This window comes from Rhinopithecus roxellana, chromosome 20 (assembly GCF_007565055.1).
Source record: "Rhinopithecus roxellana isolate Shanxi Qingling chromosome 20, ASM756505v1, whole genome shotgun sequence".
Taxonomy (NCBI): Eukaryota; Metazoa; Chordata; class Mammalia; order Primates; family Cercopithecidae; genus Rhinopithecus; species Rhinopithecus roxellana.
The window spans coordinates 68,533,185-68,555,046 of NC_044568.1; the positions used below are offsets into that span (position 1 = coordinate 68,533,185).

At 43.1% G+C, this 21,862-nt stretch overlaps 1 protein-coding gene across 1 annotated transcript in view; it reads right to left on the reverse strand.

The window, feature by feature from the left end:
* LOC104655878 (cytochrome b5 type B) overlaps positions 1 to 21,022 on the reverse strand; it is a 42,976-nt gene extending 21,954 nt beyond the window's left edge. Inside the window, exon 1 of the mRNA XM_010355416.2 lies at positions 20,666 to 21,022. Coding sequence (XP_010353718.1) covers positions 20,666 to 20,839 — 174 coding nt within the window. The 5' untranslated portion in view covers positions 20,840 to 21,022. The remainder of the gene's footprint in view (positions 1 to 20,665) is intronic.
* Between the last annotated feature and the right edge of the window lie 840 nt (positions 21,023 to 21,862).

Sequence of the window (21,862 nt, forward strand, 5' to 3'; positions counted from 1 at the left end):
CAAAGACCTTCACTTTGAAGGAAGTCCAAAAAGGAGTTACAAGACCAAGTGCCATGGCTCACGCCTGTAATCCCAGCACTTTGGGAGGCTGAAGAGGACGGATCACTTGAGGCCAGGAGTCTGAGACCAGTCCAGCCAACGTGGTGAAACCCTGTCTCTACTAAAAGTACAAAAATTAGCTGGGCATGCTGGCACTCGCCTGTAATCTCAACTATTCCGGAAAACCACTTGAACCCAGGAGGTGAAGGTTGCAGTGAGCCACGATCGCGCCACTGCACTCTAGCCTGGGCAACAGAGTAAAGCTCTGTCACAAAATAAATAAATAAACAAATAAATAAATAAATAGTTACAAACCTCTATTTTTTGAAGACAAAGCAGTAAAGATTAACTCTGCCAGAACTTGGAGTAGCCCTTAACCTGCTAACTTGTGTTTGAGCTAGAGCCTCTCAGAATTAAAAAAAAGAAAAAAAAAAAAAAAAAAAAAAAAAAAGGATCGCTAGGCACAGTGGCTCACACCTGTAATCCCAACACTTTGGGAGGCCAAGGCGGGATGATTGCTTGAGGCCAGGAATTCAAGACCAACCTGGGCAACCAAGCAAGACCCCGTTCTCCACACAAAAAAATTTAAAAATTAAAAAAGTATCCAGGCATGGTGGCCTGTAGTCCTGGCTACTCAGGAAGCTGAATTAGGAGGATCGCCCAGGAGCCAGGGAATTCAAGGCTGTGGCGCCACTGCACTGCAGCCTGGGCAACAGAGCGAGACCCTGTGTCTAAAAAAATTAAAAATACAATACATAAATATTAAAAAATAAAACATAATAATTTAAAAAGAAAGATATATGAGCCTCTCAGCATACAGCAAGGATCATTCTTATCTGAGCCAGGTTTCCCTTTATGCCTGAAACTAGAAAAAATGAAGGGCGTGTGCTGGATGATTTACAGGCAAAGAGCCATTTTAAAAATGTTTTACATTTTCCTTCTGGTGACTCTAGAAATGAAAGGCAGAGAAAGGGGAAAACTTAAGCTAGCCAAAATATAAACGTTTACCAAAAATTCAGTCTTTGAAAAAGCATTATTATTTTCTGAAAGATTTCATGTAAACAAAAAAAAAAAGGGCCGGGCACGGTGGCTCATGCCTATAATCCCAGCATGTTGGGAGGCCGAGGCGGGCGGATCACGAGGTCAGGAAATCGAGACCATCTGGCTAACACAATGAAACCCTGTCGCTACTAAAAATATAAAATATTAGCTGGGCGTGGTGGTGGGCACCTGTACTCCCAGCTATTCAGGAGGCTGAGGCAGAAGAATGGCAAGAACCCAGGAGGTGGAGCTTGCAGTGAGCCGAGTCTGCGCCACTGCACTCCGGCCCGGACAACAGAACAAGACTCTCTCTCAAAAAAAAAAAAAGAAAGAAAGAAAAAGCATTATTAATTATAACTAATTATTATATAAAGTCTGACTTTTAATCACAGTAAGCTCCTATTTTCTTGGGATCCAAGCACCCTGCATTTTTTTTTTTTTTTTTTTTTGAGACGGAGTCTGGCTCTGTCGCCCAGTCTGGAGTGCAGTGGCCGGATCTCAGCTCACTGCAAGCTCCGCCTCCCGGGTTCACGCCATTCTCCTGCCTCAGCCTCCTGAGTAGCTGGGACTACAGGCGCCCGCCACCTCGCCCGGCTAGTTTTTTTTTTTTTTTTTGTATTTTTTAGTAGAGACGGGGTTTCACCATGTTTGCCAGAGTGGTCTCAATCTCCTGACCTCGTGATCCGCCCGTCTTGGCCTCCCAAAGTGCTGGGATTACAGGCTTGAGCCACCGCGCCCGGCCAACACCCTGCATTTTTATATTTAATTGTTAGTATTTTTATAACTTTCTTTACAAAAGTAATAATTTTCATTATCAAAAATTTCGAAACTATAGATAAGCAAAATGAATCTCCCTGTATTGTTCATTTTGAGCCTACAAGATGACATGAAGAGCAAATATGTGAAAACTTCATTCACACAAACTCTTTTCAGACAGATTATCCAGGGCCAGGAGACGTAGCAAACCTTCTTTATATATTAATACTATCCAGGGAAAATTAGTGACCCTGACATACTGCTAGATCTATTTCCTAGAACTTTCAGGACCATCAAAGACAGGTTAAGTAATGGGAAGTTCTTGATCTAGAGTTGAGAATATTATCAAACTCACTGAAAAAAATGAGTTTCTATACAGTATATGTCCAGTCAGTTGAACTAAAAACCCCAAATATTCTAGATAAGAGTTTACATAACTTTTTAAGAAGGCAGAGAGATCAACTGCTGGCAGACATGTAGGTGGGGGTTGCACAGGAATTTTTCTGTCTGGAATAAATGTCCAGGGAAGTGGCAGGGTACCATTTCTGTATCAACAGGTAGATGAAATTTGTATAATGAGCACTGTAATCAAGAAAGAAGTGACTCTTGACTACAAATTAAACCACCTCGCTTTCTCTTTAAGAAACAAATCAAAGAGAAGTAAGGCTGGTCGTGGTGGCTCATGCCTGTAATCCCAGCACTTTGGGAGGCCGAGGCGGGCGGATCACAAGGTCAGGAGATCAAGACCATCCTGGCCAACATGGTGAAACCCTGTCTCTACTAAAACACAAAAAATTAGCTGTACATAGTGGCATGTGCCTGTAGTCCCAGCTACTCAGGAGGCTGAGGCAGGAGAATCACTTGAACCCAGGAGGCGGAGGTTGCAGTGAGCCGAGATCGTGCCACTGTACCCCAGCCTGGATAACAGAACAAGACTCCACCTCAAAAAAAAAAAAAAGAGAGAGAAGTAAAACTGGGAAATCAGAGTATCTGTGGACTGTATTAATGTCAATATCCTGGTTGTGATATAGTACTAAAGTCTTGCAAAATGTTACAAATGGGAGAAGAGTACAATGGATCTCTATCATTTCTTACAACTACATATGAATTTATAATTATCTCAATAAAAATTTCCATTAAAAAAGAAATCAAATGAAGGCCAGGCACGGCGGCTCATGCCTGTAATCCCAGCACTTTGGGAGATCAAAGTGGGAGGATCGCTTGAGCCTGGGAGTTCATGACCATCCTGGACAACAAGTGAAACGCTATCTCTTTTAAAAAAATAAATAAAAAATCAAATGAGATCCCCTAAATATATACTGAAATGTGTAACAGAGATATGTATTTACACACACACACAAAACACACAGGCCATAGCTGCATTATTCATTACAGTCCCAAACTGGAAACAGCCCAAACGTCTATAGCAGACTATATATAAATTGAGATATAATAATATAATGGAATCCTAATCTGCAATGAAAAAGAATGAACCACTGCCACATACACAACACATGAGAATGCAATATGTTGAACTGAAGAAACTAGACACAAAAGAATATACACTGTGAAATTTCCATTTATAAAAAGTTCAAACACAGGCAAAATGAATCTATGCTGTTATGGTAATACAGTGGGTACCTCTGGGGATGAGGAAGAACCAGATGGTGGTTATACAAGTGTGCTCACTTACTACAGTGACATCTTATGGCTAAATCTCAAAAATATAGGCAGTATGTAAAGTAGTCAAATTCATAGAAACACAAAGTAGAATGTGACTGCCAGGTGCTGGGGAAAGGAAAAAAAGGGAATTTGTTTAATGAGTATAGTCTCATTTTTGCAAGATGTAAAAGTTCTGAAGAACATTCTGATTCACAACAATATTCAATATTCAAAATTTAAAACAATTGAATTGTACACTTAAAAATGTTTAAGATAGGCCAGGTGCAGTGGCTCAGGCCTATACTCCCAGGACTTTGGGAGGCTGAGGCAGGAGGATCAGTAGAGGCCAGGGGTTGAAGACCAGCCTGGGTAACACAGCAAGACCCACATCTATATTAAAAATAAAGAAAAAAAACTGGCCAGGTGTGGTGGTGCACACCTGTAGTCCCAGCTACTTGGCAGGCTGAGGCAGAAAGACTGCTTGAGTCTAGGAGTTCAGAGCTGCAATGAGCTATGATCACACCACTGCACTCGAGCCTGAGTGACAGACCAAGACCCTGTCTTTAAAACAAACAAATGTTTAAGATGGTAGATTTCGGCTCACACCTGTAATCCCAGCACTTGGGGAGGCTGAGGCAGGTAGATCACCTGAGGTTGGGAGTTTGAGACCAGCCTGGCCAACATGGCGAAACCTCATCTCTACTGAAAATACAAAAATCAGCTTGGTGTAGTGGCCCGCACCTGTAATTCCAGCTACTCAGGAGGCTGAGGCAGGAAAATCACTTGAACCCAGGAGGCGGAGGTTACAGTGAGCAGAGATCACGCCACTGCACTCCAGCCTGGGTGACAGAGACTGTCTCAAAAAAACAAAAACAAGGCCGGGCGTGGTGGCTCAAGCCTGTAATGCCAGCACTTTGGGAGGCCGAGACGGGCGGATCACGAGGTCAGGAGATCAAGACCATCCTGGCTAACACAGTGAAACCCCGTCTCTACTAAAAAATACAAAAAACTAGCCGGGCGAGGTGGCGGGCGCCTGTAGTCCCAGTTACTCGAGAGGCTGAGGCAGAATGGCATAAACCCAGGAGGCAGAGCTTGCAGTGAGCTGAAATCCGGCCACAGCACTCCAGCCCGGGCAACAGAGCGAGACTCCGTCTCAAAAACAAAACAAAACAAACCAAAACAAAACAAAAAGATGGTAGATGTCATGCTGTTTTTACCATAATATAAACTTTTAAGTAAAATACAATTAAAAATGGAAATAGGCTGGGCCCAGTGGCTCACGACTGTAATCCCAGCACTTTGGGAGGCCAAGGCAAGCGGATCATGAGGTCAGGAGTTCCAGACCATCCTGGCCAACACAGTGACCCCATCTCTACCAAACCCCATCTCTACCAAAAATATCAAAATTAGCTAGGTGTAGTGGCGGGCACCTGTAGTCCCAGCTCTTCAGGAGGCTGAGGCAGAAGAATCGCTTGAACCCAGGAGGCGGAGGTTGCAGTGAGCTGAGATCGAGCTCTCAGTTGATTTTTCACAAGGATGCCAAGTCCATTCAGTGGAGGAAAGAACAGTCTTTTCAACAAATGATGCTGGGAAACTGGATTTCCACATGCAAAGGAAAGAAGTTGAACCCCTACCCCCCACCACATTACAAAAATTAACTCAAAATGGATCAACAACCTAAATATAAAAGCTAAAATCGTAAGACTCTCGGAAAAAACATAAGGGTAAATGTTCATGACCTTGGGATTGGCAATGGATTCTTAGATATGATACCAGAAGCATGGCAACAACAACAAAAAACAGATAAATTGGACTCCATCAAAATAAAAACTTTTGAGCATCAAAGGACATCAAGAGTAAAAAGACAATGTACAGAATGTGAGAAAATATTTACGAATCATATATCTGATCAAGAATTAATATCCAGAATATATAAAGAACTGTAACCTAACAACAAAGACACTCCAATTTAAAAGTGGGCAGAGAGTTGGGCGCGGTGGCTCACACGCCTGTAATCCCAGCACTTTGGGGGGCTGAGGCGGGCAGATCACAAGGGCAGGAGATCGAGACCATCCTGGCTAACAGGTGAAACCCCGTCTCTACTAAAAATACAAAAAATTAGCCGGGCGTGGTGGCGGGCGCCTGTAGTCCCAGCTACTCAGGAGGCTGAGGCAGGAGAATGGCGTGAACCCGGGAGGCGGAGCTTGTAGTGAGCCGAGATCGCGCCACTGCACTCCAGCCTGGGCGGCAGAGCGAGACTCTGTCTCAAAAAAAAAAAAAAAGGAAAAAAGGGCAGAGAAAGAGCTCTCTCGCTCTCTCTACTTCTTCTCACATCCAAATTTTTAAAAAGGCAAAGAACTCTAGTAGACATTTTCCAAAGAAAATATACAAATGACCAATAAGAAGATGAAAAGATGTGCAATATCAGCAGTCATTAAGGAAATGAATTCTGTCAGAAAGGGATTCCCCAAACCAAAAAAAAGAAATGAAAATCAAACCATAACGAGACACCACTTTACACCTGCTAGGATGACTACAATTAAAAAAAAAAAAATCAAAAAATGGGTTCTTTGTATATTGCTGGTGGGAATATAAAATAGTGCAGCTGCTGTGGGAAATAGTTTGGAGGTTCCTCAAAAAGTCAAACATAGAATGTCCATATGACCCAACAATTCCACTCTTAGATATGTCCAAATGAATTAAAAACAGATTCACACAGATACTTGTACACCAATGTTCACTGCAGCATTGTTCACAAAAGCCAAATGGTGGACAACCCATGCCTATAAACAGATGAATAGATACACAAAATGTGGTATATACATAAAATATTATTCAGCCTTAAAAATGAATGAAATGGGCCGGGTGTGGTGGCTCAAGCCTGTAATCCCAGCACTTTGGGAGGCCGAGACAGGCGGATCACGAGGTCAGGAGGTCGAGACCATTCCGGCTAACACGGTGAAACCCCGTTTCTACTAAAAAATACGAAAAATTAGCCGGGCGAGATGGCGGGCGCCTGTAGTCCCAGCTACTCGGGAGGCTGAGGCAGGAGAATGGCGTGAAGCCGGGAGACGGAGCTTGCAGTGAGCCGAGATCCGGCCACTGCACTCCAGCCTGAGTGACAGAGGGAGACTCCATCTCAAAAAAAAAAAAAAAAAAAAGAATGAAATTCTGATACATACTACAACACGAATGAACCTTGAAGACATTATGCTAAGTAAAATAAGCCAGATACAACAGGACAAATAGTGTTGATTCCATTTATATCCTAGAGTAGTCAAATTGATAGAAACAGAAACTAGAACTGTGATTACGAAAGGCTGGGAAGAGGGGGAAAGAGGGACTTATAGGTACAGAGTTTCAGTTTGGAGTAATGAAAAATTCTGGAGATAGGTGGTAGTGATGATTGCACAGCAATGTGAATGTACTTAATGCCAATGAACTGTACACTTAACAATTAATAAAATGGTAAATTTTATGTTATATATATTTTACAAATAAAAATAAAACAAAACACATTATGCTAAGTGAAAGAAGCCAAATACAAAATGACAAATATTATATGATTCCATTTATATGGGGTACCTAGAAAAGGCAAATTCAATAGAGACAGAAAGTAGATTAGGCATTAGCTTGAGTTTGGGGAGAGGCATACGGAGTTATGGCTTAATGGTTAGAGTTTCTGTTTGGGATGGTAATGAAAAAATTTTGGAAATAGATGGTGGTGATGACTGCATAACAGTGTAAACATAATTAACGCCACTGAATTATACAATTAAAAATGGTTAAAATGGCAAATTTTGTTATCTATATTTCACCACAACAAAAAAAGCGTAAAGTTAGGTTTACATATCTATAATTAATATAAACTAAAAATGTGCTTTTGTCTGAATCGTAACAAAACAAGACAGAAGTATATGGGAGGTTATGCTCAGTAGTCTAGATTAACTGTCTATACTATTCAAATCCACTAGACACTCAAAAATTCCTCCCTACTTTTTATTAAGTAAACCTAGCAAGACAGTAGGTATTTCCCATTTTCTTCTAGGATTTGCTTTGTATTTAAATCTCGTGTGAACTTGCAAAAAACATTCTTCCAACCTGAATAGCCTTGTACTTTAACACTAATGGACTCTGTGCTACTTTTTTTTTTTTTTTTTTTTTTTGAGACGGAGTCTGGCTCTGTCGCCCAGGCTGGAGTGCGGTGGCCGGATCTCAGCTCACCGCAAGCTCCGCCTCCCAGGTTCATGCCATTCTCCTGCCTCAGCCTCCCAAGTAGCTGGGACTACAGGCGCCCGCCTCGTCGCCCGGCTAGTTTTTTGTATTCTTTAGTAGAGACGGGGTTTCACCGTATTAGCCAGGGTGGTCTCGATCTCCTGACCTTGTGATCCGCCCGTCTCGGCCTCCCAAAGTGCTAGGATTACAGGCTTGAGCCACCGCGCCCGGCCGTCTACTTAATATTATGTACGCAGTTACACAATATTAGAAATGAAATGTTTCAAATAAACTATACTGCTGCCGAGATTATAAACCGCCAAAAGAGACAAAACAATGATTGTGATCTATTCATTTCTATCTAAGTCAAGCAATAATAATCAAGTGAAATACTTTACAGCTACAAAGGAAATTTCAGCAATGTCCTCTTGTGAAAAATTTTATCCAGTTCAACTGTCCAAAGAATATGTGATAGGAATAGGGGAAATCTATTGACTTTTCCTTAAGTTCATTTACTTTACTAAGTACTGTTGGAACGCAGACAGAAAATCTGTTTCAACAGAGAAAGAGGACAAATTCCTTACGGAAAATAATACTTCCAGATTACTAATTCTATGGAAATAGGGGACTGCCGGGCAGAAAAGAGGAGAATGTGAAGAATGGCAGCTACAGAATAAAAATCTTGTTGGAAAAAAAATTACACAAATTCTCTGTGGGTGGAAATTCCATAGTGATGTAATAAAAATATAACAATGGAGATATACTAGAGACCACCTGACTTGGAAAATTAAATCTAGAAATATTAAGATTGAGGAAGTGCAAAATTAGGCCTGGTGATGAAAAGGGGGTTCCTCTAGCTAAACACGTTACCTCATCAAAATAAAACATGGAGGTTAAAATTTTGGAGAGGACAAAAACTACTTCCTAAAAAACAGTCTGCAGGGCAGAGAAAGATAACAGACCTGGGGGGTGAACAGGAGGAAATGGTGCAGGTCTATAGGTATTCGCATTTGGGTTAGAATGAGCCTGATAAGAAAAGGCTGTCACCTGAGAGGCAAACCAGCTGGCTGCCAGGAATGGTGTAACCTTGGCAGGGTCTGAAGTGCAGGTCTGCAGATCCAAACATAACTTGACATCCTTATCCCCACAAGATGGGGTCCCACTGCACTGATTCTCACAACGCCATAGGTTCCTTCATGGTATTTATGTATCACAATTGCAATTATTTATTTAATATCTTTCTTCTCCATCAGACTAGATAAACTCCATTGGGAACAGAGACCACATCTGTCCCATTCATGGCTGTTTTAGAACACAGTCTGGTGCCTGGAACATAATGGGAGCTAGGGAGTGAGCACACACACAGCTCACAAATGCGAACACACACTTGTGTGTTCTAGGATTTGCTTTGTACTTTAACACTGTTAAAGTGCATGCCATGCCCCTGGGCAAAATGAATACATAAATGAAAGTAGATTCCTTGATCAGGTCACCTCACCTGGGCAGTGGTAGAGGTTAAATTCTGCCTCCTCGGCCAGGCGTGGTGGCTCAAGCCTATAATCCCAGCACTATGGGAGGCCGAGGCGGGCAGATCACAAGGTCAGGAGATCGAGCCCATCCTGGCTAACACGGTGAAACCCCGTCTCTACTAAAAATACAAAAAACTAGCCGGGCGAGGTGGCGGCGCCTGTGGTTCCAGCTACTCGGGAGGCTGAGGCAGGAGAATGGCGTGCACCCGGGAGGCGGAGCTTGCAGTGAGCCCAGATCGCGCCACTGCACTCTAGCCTGGGCGACAGAGCAAGACTCCGTCTCAAAAAATAAATAAATAAATAAAAATAAATAAATTCTGCCTCATCTTATTTCTCACCTTCCCGGAACTAACCACTTGGAACCACTCTTGGCAGAGAGTATTCTTTCTATAAAATTATAATATGAGGCCGGGCACAGTGGCTCACTCCTGTAATCCCAGCATTTGGGAGGCTGAGCTGGGAAGATCACCTGAGGTCAGGAGTTTGAGACCAGCCTGACCAACATGGTGAAACCTTGTCTCTGTTAAAAACACAAAAAATTAGCCAGGCGTGGTGGCGGGTACCTGCAATCCCAGCTACTTGGGAGGCCGAGGCAGGAGAATTGCTTGAACCCAGGAGGCAGAGGTTGTAAAGAGACCGTGCCAGTGCACTCCAGCCTGGGAGACACAGTGAGACTCCATCTCAAAAATAAATGAATTAATTAATTTAATTATAATGTTAATTCCACCGGCCAGGCAACTATCAACTTTCTTTTGACCAGCCTTGGAGAAATCCAGTAGGAATTATTAGTCAAACTCCAAAGCTTTCAAGAAATACCCTAGGATTGTACCAAATAGAGCCTGCATTCTCAGCAGTCTTAAGGCAAGGCCACTCTATACCTCACACAACAATTGCTTGGGCACAGATCTTCCCTGCAAATCCAAGTCATCTAATTTATCTCTCAATCCTTCAAAGCACTTGCCACTTGGTACTCAAAAGATGCTGCAGGAAACAATGCAATTTTGTATTAAATGCAATTTTGTATTAAAAACCAAATAATCACTAACACTTACTGAGCTCTTTAAGCCAGGTAATATGCCATAGTAAATCTATATATGCATTATTTAAATTACTTGTTACAACCACAACTACCCTGTGAAGTATGTGCTATTATCTCCATTTTACAGAGGGAAAAGGGCCTTTACAGAGCCCTTTACAAAGTTCCACAACTATTAAGTGGTAAAGTAGAAAGCTCAACCAGACACTTGGACCCCAAAGCTAACACCTAGCCACTAAAAAAAATGCTTTCAAGTCAAAAACAACAAGCAACCCAATTTTAAAAAGGGCAAGACCAAACAGATACTTCATAAAAAGGCATATATAAATGGCCAATAAGCCCATGGAAAGATACAACATCATTAGTCATCAGGAAAATGCAAGTTAAAACCACAATTATATACCATTACACACCCATTACAATGGCTTTTTTTTTTTGAGACGAAGTCTTGCTCTGTCGCCCAGGCTGGAGTGCAGTGGCGCGATCTCGGCTCACTGCAACCTCCACCTCCCAGGTTCAAGCGATTCTCCTGCCTCAGCCTCCCAAGTAGCTGGGACTACAGGCATGCGCCACCACACGTGGCTAACTTTGTATTTTTAGAAGAGATGGGGTTTCACTATGTTAGCCAGGCTGGTCTCAATCTCCTGACCTCGTGATCTGTCTACCTCGGCCTCCTAAAGGACTGGGATTACAGGCATGAGCCACAGTGCCTGGCCCACCACACACCCATTAGAATGGCTAAAAGTAAAATAACTGACAAATACCATGTGTCAATGAAGATGTGAAGAAACTGGAAAACCTACATTGTGGTGGGAGTATAAAATGATATAAACACTTTGGGAAATGCTCTGGCAGTTGCTTAAAAAGTTAAACAGACACATAACCTAGTAATCTCACTCCTAGCAATTCCACTACTAGGTATTTGCCCAGGAGGAATAAAATCATACGGCCACACAAAGATTTGTACATGACAGTTCCTAGCAGTTTTATTCATAATAGCCCCAAACTGGAGACAACGAAAATGTCAATCAACAGGTGAATGGATAAAATTTTGGCATGTTCACACAATGAAATCAGAAGTTACAAATCACTGATAATACAGAAAAAAATAGATGAATCTCACAGATATACTGAGCAAAAGAAGCTAGACAGAAGAGTACTTACTATAGTGTTAGAAATAAAATCAGTGTGTTTGGGGACAACACTGGTAGAAATGTTCTATACAGTCATGTGCCACACAATATGGTCAACAATGGACCATATATATGATGGTGGTCCCATAACTACACCACCTAGGTTTGTGTAAATATACTCTATGATGTTCATAAAGGGATAAAATCACCTAATGATGCAGTTCTCAGAATGTACCCTCATTGTGAAGTGACCCATGACCGTATATTGATTGTGATGGTGATTATACAGATGAGACATTTGTCAAAAATCACTGAACTCTACAGTCAAAATCTGTATATTTTATTGTCCCTACATTTGATTTCAATTAAGATTGTCATTAATCATCTAAGTCATTAAGATGATTTAGAGAAAAAGTGACAGCAAAATATTGATAAACCCAAATGTTTATCAACAGGATACTGCTTAAATAAATTATGATCCATACAATGAATCCTATGCAGCTGTGGTGAAGGAGGAGGAGGGATGCCAGTTATTGCTATGGAAAGATCCCTGAGATATACAGTTAAGTGAAAAAGGCAAGACACAGATCAGTGTGCATAGTATGTTATCTTTTGTGTAAAAAAAGAGTAACTATATTCACCTTGGCTTGTATATGCAAGAAGAAACTACACAAACAATGGTACACAAACAGCGGTAGTTAACTTTAGAAGGCAGTGAACCTGGGCAGAGGGGAAGGTAGCTTTTCACTATATACCTGTTTGACCTACTTAAGAAATGAAAAAATTACCTAGGTTCCAGGAAAGGGGTAACTGTTCTAACTCCCTATACCACATTCCCAATCATTCCAAATTATATCTAAAATGTGAACAAAGCTATAAAACAGACCTAATTCCATACTCTGCAGCCATGAAAAACATTGAGGCAGATCCTAGGGTATGGTTAAGAGTACAGGCCATAGGCCAGGCGTGGTGGCTCAGGCCTGTAATCCCAGCACTTTGGGAGGCTGAGGCGGGCAGATCAACTGAGGTCAGGAGTTCAAGACCAGCCTGGCCAACGTGGCAAAACCCAAGGGGAACATCACACACCGGGGCCTGTCGTGGAGTGGGGAGAGGGGGCAGGGATAGCATTAGGAGATATACCTAATGTAAATGACGAGTTAAGAGTTGCAGCACACCAACATGGCACATGTATACATATGTAACAAACCTGCACGTTGTGCACATGTACTATAGAACTTAAAAGTATAATAAAAAAAGAAAAAAATACAAAAATTAGCCGGGCATGGTGGCAGGTGCCTGTAATCCCGGCTACTCGGGAGGCTGAGGCAGGGAGAATCGCTTGAACCCGAGAGGTGGAGGTTGCAGTGAGCCAAGATCACACCATTGCACTCCAGCCTGGGTGATGGAGCAAGACTGTCTCAAAAAAAAAAAAAAAGAGTAGAGTACAGGCTATAGGGTCACAGTGCTCGAGTTCAAACCTCACCTGTGTCACCTAACTTTATGACTGTGAAAGCTCCTCCTCTGCTCCTGTTTTCTCATCTCTAAAACGGGTTTTTGGGAAGCTAAAAGAGAAATTACATGTAAAGCACTTAGAATAATAAGCACCCAATAAATACTATGACAACTACTAGGGCAAATCAACTAATAGAATACTATGACTCTATTTCTGTATATATTTGTACATATTTGTATATATAAGTATATACATGTTTGTACATATAAGTATATGCACAGAAGATGTAGTATTCAAATTATTGGGATTGAAATAGTTTAGCCTAGCCTAACTTTAATGTGTTCAGAACACTTACGTTCGCCTACAGTTGGGCAAAATCATCTAACATGAAGCCTAACTTATAATAAAGTGTTGAATATTTCATGTAATTTATTGAATACCATACTGAAAGTGAAAAACAGAATGGTTGCATGGGTACTAACATGTCACTTTCACACCATGGTAAAGTCAAAAAATTTTAAGTCAAGCCATAGTAGTCATGGACAGTCTGTAAATTGCTTCAATGCCATCCCTCATCTTAAAACATGTCAGTGGTTTTCTATTATCTTTTGGATCTAATCCAAACTACCTACCTGACCTTGCATGTCCTGGCTCCCACCTAGCTCTCTGGCCATTCTTGTCCTTCATTCACTACAGACACAGCTTCTTTCAGTCCCACTGATGTGCCAAACTCTTGTTTGACTTCAAATGCTGCTGGAATGCTCTTTTCTGTATTCTTTCCAAATCAGGTTCATGACCGCCAGCTCAATTAAAAATTATCTTCTCACAGAGGCTTTCCCCGATCACTCTTATTAAATTAAATCTTGCCTGATTTTTCTTTCTCGTTTGTTTTCTTCATAAAAGTGCCACGATTTAAAATTATTTCATCTGTCTGTTTTTGTTTTGACTCCTCTAGAATGGTAGCTTCAAGAAGGCAGTATCATGGGGTTTTTTTGTTTTGTTTGTTTGTTTTGAGACAGGGTCTCGCTGTCACCTAGGCTGGAGTGCAGTGGCGCTATCTCGGCTCACTGCAGCCTCGATGTCCTGGCCTCAAGCCATTCTCCCACCCCAGCCTCCTGAGTGGCTGGGACTACAGGCTCATGCCACCATGCTCGTCTAATTTTCGTATTTTTTGTAGAGATGGGGTTTCACCATGTTGCCTAGGCTGGTCTCAAACTCCTGAGCTCAAGTGATCTGTCCACTTTGGCTTACCAAATGCTGGGATTACAGGTGTCAGCCACTGCACCCAGCTTTGTTTTGTTTTTAAGACAGAATCTCACTCTGTCGCCCAGGCTGGGGTTCCATATTTATTTTTATACACCACCAAGGCCTACTACTACACAGAACTTAACAAATAGTTGTTGGGTTAATAAAATGTTATCTCATTTACAAGATGGGTCCTAAAGTAATATTCTCATTTATGGTGACAGTTTCTAAAAACATTTATAGGCCGGTGCTGTGGCTCACACCTGTAATCCCAGCACTTTGGGAGGCCGAGGTGGGCAGATCACTTGAGGTCAGGTGTTCGAGACCAGCCTACCCAACATGGTGAAACCCTATCTCATAAAAATTAGCCAGATGTGGTGGGAGGCACCTGTAGTGCCAGCTATTCCAGAGGCTGAGGCAGGAGAATCACTTGAACCCAGGAGGCAGAGGTTGCAGTGAGCTAAGATAATGCTACTGCACTCCAGCCTGGGTGACAAAGCAAGACTCCATCTTAAAATAAATAAATAAATACGCATATAAAGTTTTAAAATAGGGCTGGGCGTGGTGGCTCATGCCTGTAATCCCAGCACTTTGGGAGGCCCAGGTAGGTGGATCACCAGAGGTAAGGAGTTCAAGACGCGCCTGGCCAACATGGCGAAACACCATCTCTACTAAAAACAGAAAAATTAGCCGGGCGTGGTGGCATGCACCTGTAATCTCAGCTACTCAGGAGGCTGAAGCATGAGAATTGCCTGAATCTGGGAGGCAGAGGTTGCAGTAAGCCGAGATCATACCATTGCACAGCAGCCTGGGTGACAAGAGCAAAACTCCGTCTCAAAAAAAGAAAAAAAAGTTTAAAAAATCACAATGTGGCCGGGCGCAGTGGCTCAAGCCTGTAATCCCAGCACTTTGGGAGGCCGAGACAGGTGGATCGCGAGGTCAGGAGATCGAGACCATCCTGGCTAACAGGGTGAAACCCCGTCTCTACTAAAAAATACAAAAAACTAGCCGGGCGAGGTGGCAGGCGCCTGTGGTCCCAGCTGCTCAGGAGGCTGAGGCAGGAGAATGGCGTAAACCCGGGAGGCGGAGCTTGCAGTGAGCTGAGATCCGGCCACTGTACTCCAGCCTGGGTGACAGAGCAGGACTCTGTCTCAAAAAAAAAAAAAAATCACAATGTTACTTCAAGTCACTTTTTTGACAAATGGTTATCTATATACAAGTCAATGGCTTCCAAATTTTCACTTGTGATACCCAGTAAGAAAATAATTTTACACTGCAATCCAGTAAACACCATATACATGAGACATTATAGGCCAGGCACAGTGGCTCATGCCTGTAATCCTAACACTTTGGGAGGCCAAGGCGGGTGGATCACTTGAGCCCAGAGTTTGAAACCAGCCTGGGAAACATGATGAAACTCCATCTCTACAAAAAAATACAAAAAAAATTAGCTGTGTGTGGTAATATATGCCTGTAGTCCCAGCTACCCGGGAGGCTGAGGGGGGAGGACTGCTTGAACCCAGGAGGCAGAGGTTGCAGTAAGCCAAGATGGCACCATTGCACTCAAGCCTGGACAACAGAGCCAGACTGTCTCCAAAAAGAAAAAAAAAAGACATTATATATAACTGAACAAAGTTTCACAAAATTTTACTCTTGATAAGAGAGATGCACTTTGATATTTTCTATTCAATGTCATAAGATATTACAATCATTTTTATGTGATTTTTCTAAACTACTAAATAGTGGAAAGATAATTACATGCTCTACTTTCATTCATGATTTCAACAACTTACGAATGCACTGATTCAAACAATGCAAAATTAATCTGCTAGGGAAAGATAATTCAATTATATTACCAATTCTAAACTACCATATTCAAACTCCAGTATTACACTCTAACCAGTCATCAATCAAAAAAAATGGTAACCTACAGACACAGGACACTTAGATTAGCAACCCCTTGCTAAAGGAGGGGCCCCAAAGTGACATCAGAGTGGAAAGAGAAGGATGAACGCCAATGTAAGTCTTCCCTCTCTCACCTAATAGCAACCCAATTCTTGAAGACTCATAAGCCAAAAACTTTGGTGTTATCGTTGACTCCTTTTTCTTTCATTCCCCAAATCTGGCGCACCATTAAATCCTATTGGCTCTTCCATCACAACACATCCAAAATCTGACACTTGTTCTGGTCCAACCCACTATCTCTTGCCTAATTACTAAAACAGCCTCCTAACTGAGCTCCTCAATTCTGCCCTTGTCCTCTTGAGAAGGTGAAGCCAGCTGGACTTCCTGGGTGGAGTGGGGACTTGGTGAACTTTTCTGTGTCTAGCTAGAGGATTGTAAACGGCCCAATCAGAGCTCTGTGTCTAGCTAAAGGATTGTAAATGTACCAATCAGCACTCTGTAAAAACACACCAATCAACACTGTGTCTAGCTAAAGAATTGTAAATGCACCAATCAGCACTGTGTAAAAAATGAACCAATCAGCACTCTGTAAAATGGACCAATCAGCAGTCTACAAAATGGACCAATCGGCAGGATGTGGGTGGGGACAAATAAGGGAATAAAAGCTGGCCACCCCAGCCAGCAGCAGCAACCTGCTCAGGTCCCCTTACATACTATGGAAGCTTTGTTCTTTCACTCTTCACAATAAATCTTGCTGGTGCTCACTCTTTGGGTCCGTGCCACCTTTAAGAGGTGTAACAACTCACGGTGAAGGTCCATGGCTTCATTCTTAAAGTCAGCGAGACCAAGAACCCACCAGAAGGAACCAACTCCAGACACACTGTTCCTTCAGTCTTTCACAACAATGTAGTCAGAATGATCCCATTAAGCCATTAAGTCACATCATGTCACTCTTCTGCTCCAGTGATTTCCCATCTCAGAATAAAAGCGAAAGTCCTTCCTAAAAGGAAGTTGCATGTGATCTGCCCTCCCCTGATCATTCTGATCTCATCTGCAAGTATCCAACCACTGTGGCCTCCCTCACTGTTCCTCAAACACACCAGACATCCTCCCATCTTAAGGCCTTTGAACTTGTTTCCTCTGCCAGGAAAGCTCTTCCTACAGATATCCTCATGGCTAGCTCCCTCACTTTGCTCCTGGCTTTTACTTAGTCATCTTCATAAAGTTATCTCGCCACCATTGCTAAAATTTCAAACCCTCCTCCTCACACCACATACACATTCCACAGTCCTCCTCCCTGTATTATTTTTCTTTTTTTTTGTGATGGAGTCTCGCTGTATCACCAGGCTACAGTGCAGTGCCACAATCTCGGCTCACTACAACCTCCATCTTCTGGGTTCAAGTGATTCTCCTGCCTCAGCCTCCCGAGTAGATAGGACTACAGGCACATGCCACCACGCCCAGCTAATTTTTGTATTTTTAGTAGAGATGGGGTTTCACCATGTTGGCCAGGATGCTCTGGATCCAGACCTCATGATCCACCCGCCTCAGCCTCCCAAAGTACTGGGATTACAGGCGTAAGCCACCGTGTCCAGCCCTCTGTATTATTTTTCTTCTTAGTGCTCACCACTACCTAACATAGTATATATTTTAGTTATTTATTCTTATTATCTGCCTCCTGTGCCATGTAATCTCCATGAGGGCATAGCTGTTCATTCACTACTAAATCCCCAGCACCTAGAACAGTGTCTGGCACATAGTAAAGGCTTAATAAACAAGTGAATGAATGAGTAGGCTTGGAATGAACAAGAAAACAGAATAGTTTAAATAAGAATAGCTAATTAGGCTGAGTGCAGTGGCTCACACCTGTAATCTCAGCACTTTGGGAGGCCCAGGCAGGAGGATCCCTTGAGCCCAGGAGTTCCAGACCACACTGGGCAACATAGTGGGATCCCAATTCTACAAAAAATTTAAAAAATTAGCCAGGTGCGGTGGTGCACACCTTTTCCTAACTATTCGGGAGGTTGAAATGGAAGGATCACTTGACCCCAGGAGACTGAGGCTGCAGGGAGCCGCACTCCAGCCTGGGTGAAAGTAAGACCTTGTCTCAAAAAACAAAACAAAAAAAACAAAACTGCAGGTAAAGATCTGCAGCTCAAGCTCCAAGGGAAACTTTGGCACATTAGTGATGTCTCTGGCTATATCAGCATGTGGTTGAAACAGGTTAGTTACTTCTGGAATCTTCACAGAGGAAAAAAAAAAAAAAAAAGAAACAGGTAGCAACTATTACTTGAGACTGAATTAATGCTGTCTGTAAGGGCTGAGTATTCCCTCCAAGCTCACCATCTATTCTGAATCAATCAAGAAAAAAAATGGGGAGAGATAAAACCACAAATGAAAAACATGATTTTCTTTTCTCTTTTTTTTCTCTTTTTTTTTGAGACAGAGTCTCGCTCTGTCACCCAGGTTGGAGTCCAGCAGCACCACCTCAACTTACTGCAGCCTCCGCCTCCCAGGTTCAAGCGATTCTCCTACCTCAGCCTCCCAAGTAGCTGGGATCACAGGTGCCACCACGCCTGGCTTTATTTTATATTTTTAGCAGAGATGAGGTTTCACCATGTTGGCCAGACTGGTCTCGAACTCCTGACCTCAGGTGACCTGCCCGCCTCTGCCTCCAAAAGTGCTGGGATTACAGGCATAAGTCACTATGCCCGGCCAAAAACCTTGATTTTCTACCCATTATAAACCATGCTTTAGCATGAAACTTATTATGAAGCAAATACCAGAAGTCATAGCTAAGGCTAGAATTTTGAAGTAATGCTATGCGGACAAGAGAAATCAAGAGATCTGTCAAATCTGCTACTAACTGATTGTATGACCAGGGTCTCTCTGAACCTATTACTTGTACCTCTGTTAAAATAAAAATCACCACTATCCAAGACACCCTCCACTAGTTGTTCTGAAGATGAAATAATGGGAAAGCCCCCCCCCGCTTTTTTTTTGGAGTCTCACTCTGTCGCCCCGACTGGAGTGCAATGGCGCGATCTTGGCTCACTGCAACCTCTGCCTCCCTGGTTCAAGTGATTCTCCTGCCTCAGCCTCCCGAGTAGCTGGGACTACAGAGTCTCAGGCTGGAGTGCAGTGGGGTGCAGTGGCATGATCTCAGATCTCAGCTCACTGAAAGCTCCGCCTCCCGGGTTCCCGCCATTCTCCTGCCTCGGCCTCCCAAGTAGCTGGGACTACAGGCGCCCACCATCACTCCCAGCTAATATTTTGTATTTTTAGTAGAGACGGGGTTTCACCGTGTTAGCCAGGATGGTCTCGATCTCCTGATCTCGTGATCCGCCCGTCTCGACCTCACAAAGTGCTGGGATTACAGGCGAGACCCACCGCACCCCGCCAGAAAGCACTTTTAAAAGCATAAAATGCCATACACCATACAAATGCAAGAAGTTACTAAATTCTGAGTTTGTTAAGTTATTGTTCACTATTAAGATTTATTAAAAATAATGTTCTTTGGGGGAAACTTTTACATTTTGAAAGTTTTTAGAATTAAAAGTCATGATGCAGAGATTTCTCTTTTAGGCCCCAAATTAATCGAAAAAATATTTCACTAGTATATTTGCTTCAGAGAAATAGAAGTGAACTTTCACAAGTCATTAATCTATTGCTCAAAATAAAATGATCTCACACACACACGGGCACACACACAATCAAAGCTTCAAACCAATCTTTAGTGGCTGCATATCACTAGTTGCCTGGGGTTGGGAGAGAATGGCTGCAAAGGGAAAGGAAGCTTTTTAGAGTGACGGAAATGGTTTATGTCTTAACATGGATGAATACATTTTTCAAAACTCAGCAAAATGTACATTTTAGATAGGCACAATTTACGTATGTACATTACACCTCAATAAAGTTAGTTTAAATTTGTAAAAGTCTATCCTGTTTCCTTAATTAAAAAAAAAAATTAGTTGCACCATGGTCTCAAAGATAATTTTTAAAATGAGATCTAATGCAACAGGCTTGAAGATTAAATAAAACAGGCTTGAATATTTAAGAAAAATGACAAAACATGAGTCAATGACAAAAAAAAAAAAAGGTTGATTTATGAATTTCTGGCCTCAAGGTCAACTCAGATTAGGGGGAAAAAAACAATGGAAGCATAATCAAGATGCGGGAGCGTGCGAAGAGAAATCTCAGCTTCTACTCTAGAAGACAAAAACCAAAAACGGTATTACTTCAGAAGGCACACTGGAAAAGCACAGCTGTGGGTGCACTTCAGATCTAGGTTCAATGGATCTAGGCCGTTAACTGCATGGCCTTGAGAGTTCTCAACCTGTGAGCCTCAGTTTTCCTTTCTGTAAAATAAAGATAATGATGGCTTAGAGTTTAGCTGAGCACACAGCAAGTGCTCGACACATAAGTAATACATGATATTTCATAAGGCATCAGAACTCGGAGCTGACTGGAAATGCTTGCAAACTAAAGCCTTCTCCCCAATCCCACCCCAGTTTCCCTCTGAGGGTCGTGATCCCTTTCGTACGCCTTATCGCCCCCAGCCAAGCCTCCCTTCCTTCCCACATACCCTCCACACAGCCTTTTCACCCCTCGCCCCAGCAGCTCCAGAGGCCTCCCACCTCCCAGGCCCCACCTCGTTGAGGAAGCGGGTGACATCGTAGACTCGCCCATGGATCACAAGCCACAGTTCCTTCAAGGAGTTACGCTTTGCCACCTCCTCCAATCGGTAATAGGTGACTGAGGTCTCGACTTCCTGCCCTTTCCCATCGCTACCGCTAGCTTCCGCAGTCGCCATTGAACCGGACATACCGCCTCTCCACCGCTAACTGAGATTCCGCGACTACTTTCCTGGAGAGCCCGCTCTCAGCCTTCCTCGGCTTCCGTAACCAGGGCCCATAAGGCCTTGAGACGGTTCCTAGCAACAGCCAATCACACTTCCGAATAGTGCCTGGTTCGTTTTCTTTTCACCAATGAAACGAGTGACTCAGTTAGAAGTCCCGCCCACTCCTCGCCAGATCCTCCAGGCGAAAGTCTGGTTCGAGGTCGAACTAACCAATTAAGGTCGTTCAGCCCCTCCAATCTCGCCAATCAGATACCGCGATTTTTGGACTGGCGCCGAAAAGAGGTGTGCAGACAGCTGTCACCTCAGGAGAGGTTCCCCTTCGCTCAGCCTGTGGGCCTTTAGGGTCTCCAGTGTTCCGCTTCCCTTCCCATCGCTGTGGCTTTCTCCTGAGTCTCAGGAAGCTAGTTTCCCCTACACTACCGGCACAGCTTGTATCCCAGCCCTGATTTTACATCTTTGCTGCCTCCAGGTCGTGATCTGGCCAATCCCGTCTCTCCTCAGTTTCCCCATCAGTAAAATGGGCTTGATAAGCTCTCTCTTACAAATGGGTTGGCCTTTTTTTTTTTTCTTTTTTCTTTTTTTTTTTTTTTTTTTTTTTGAGACAGGGTCTCGCTCTGTCACCCAGGCTGGAGTGCAGTGGTGCGATCTTGGCTCACTGCAACCTCCGCCTCCCAATTTCAAGCGACTCTCCTGTCTCAGCCTCCCGAGTAGCTGGAATTACAGGCATGCGCCACCACGCCCGGCTAATTTTTGTATTCTTACTAGAGACGGGGTTTCACCATGTTGGCCAGGCTGGTCTTGAACTCCTGACCTCAGGTGATCCCCCCGCTTAGGCCTCCCAAAGGGCTGGGATTACAGGCGTGAGCCACCGCGCCTGGCCCGGTTTGCCTATTTTAATGAGAGTGCCTGTAAAGCGCTTGGCGCATAGTAATCGCTAAACACGGTAGCCAATTAGAAAGGCAATTGCTGTCCCGAGTCCTTGGGACA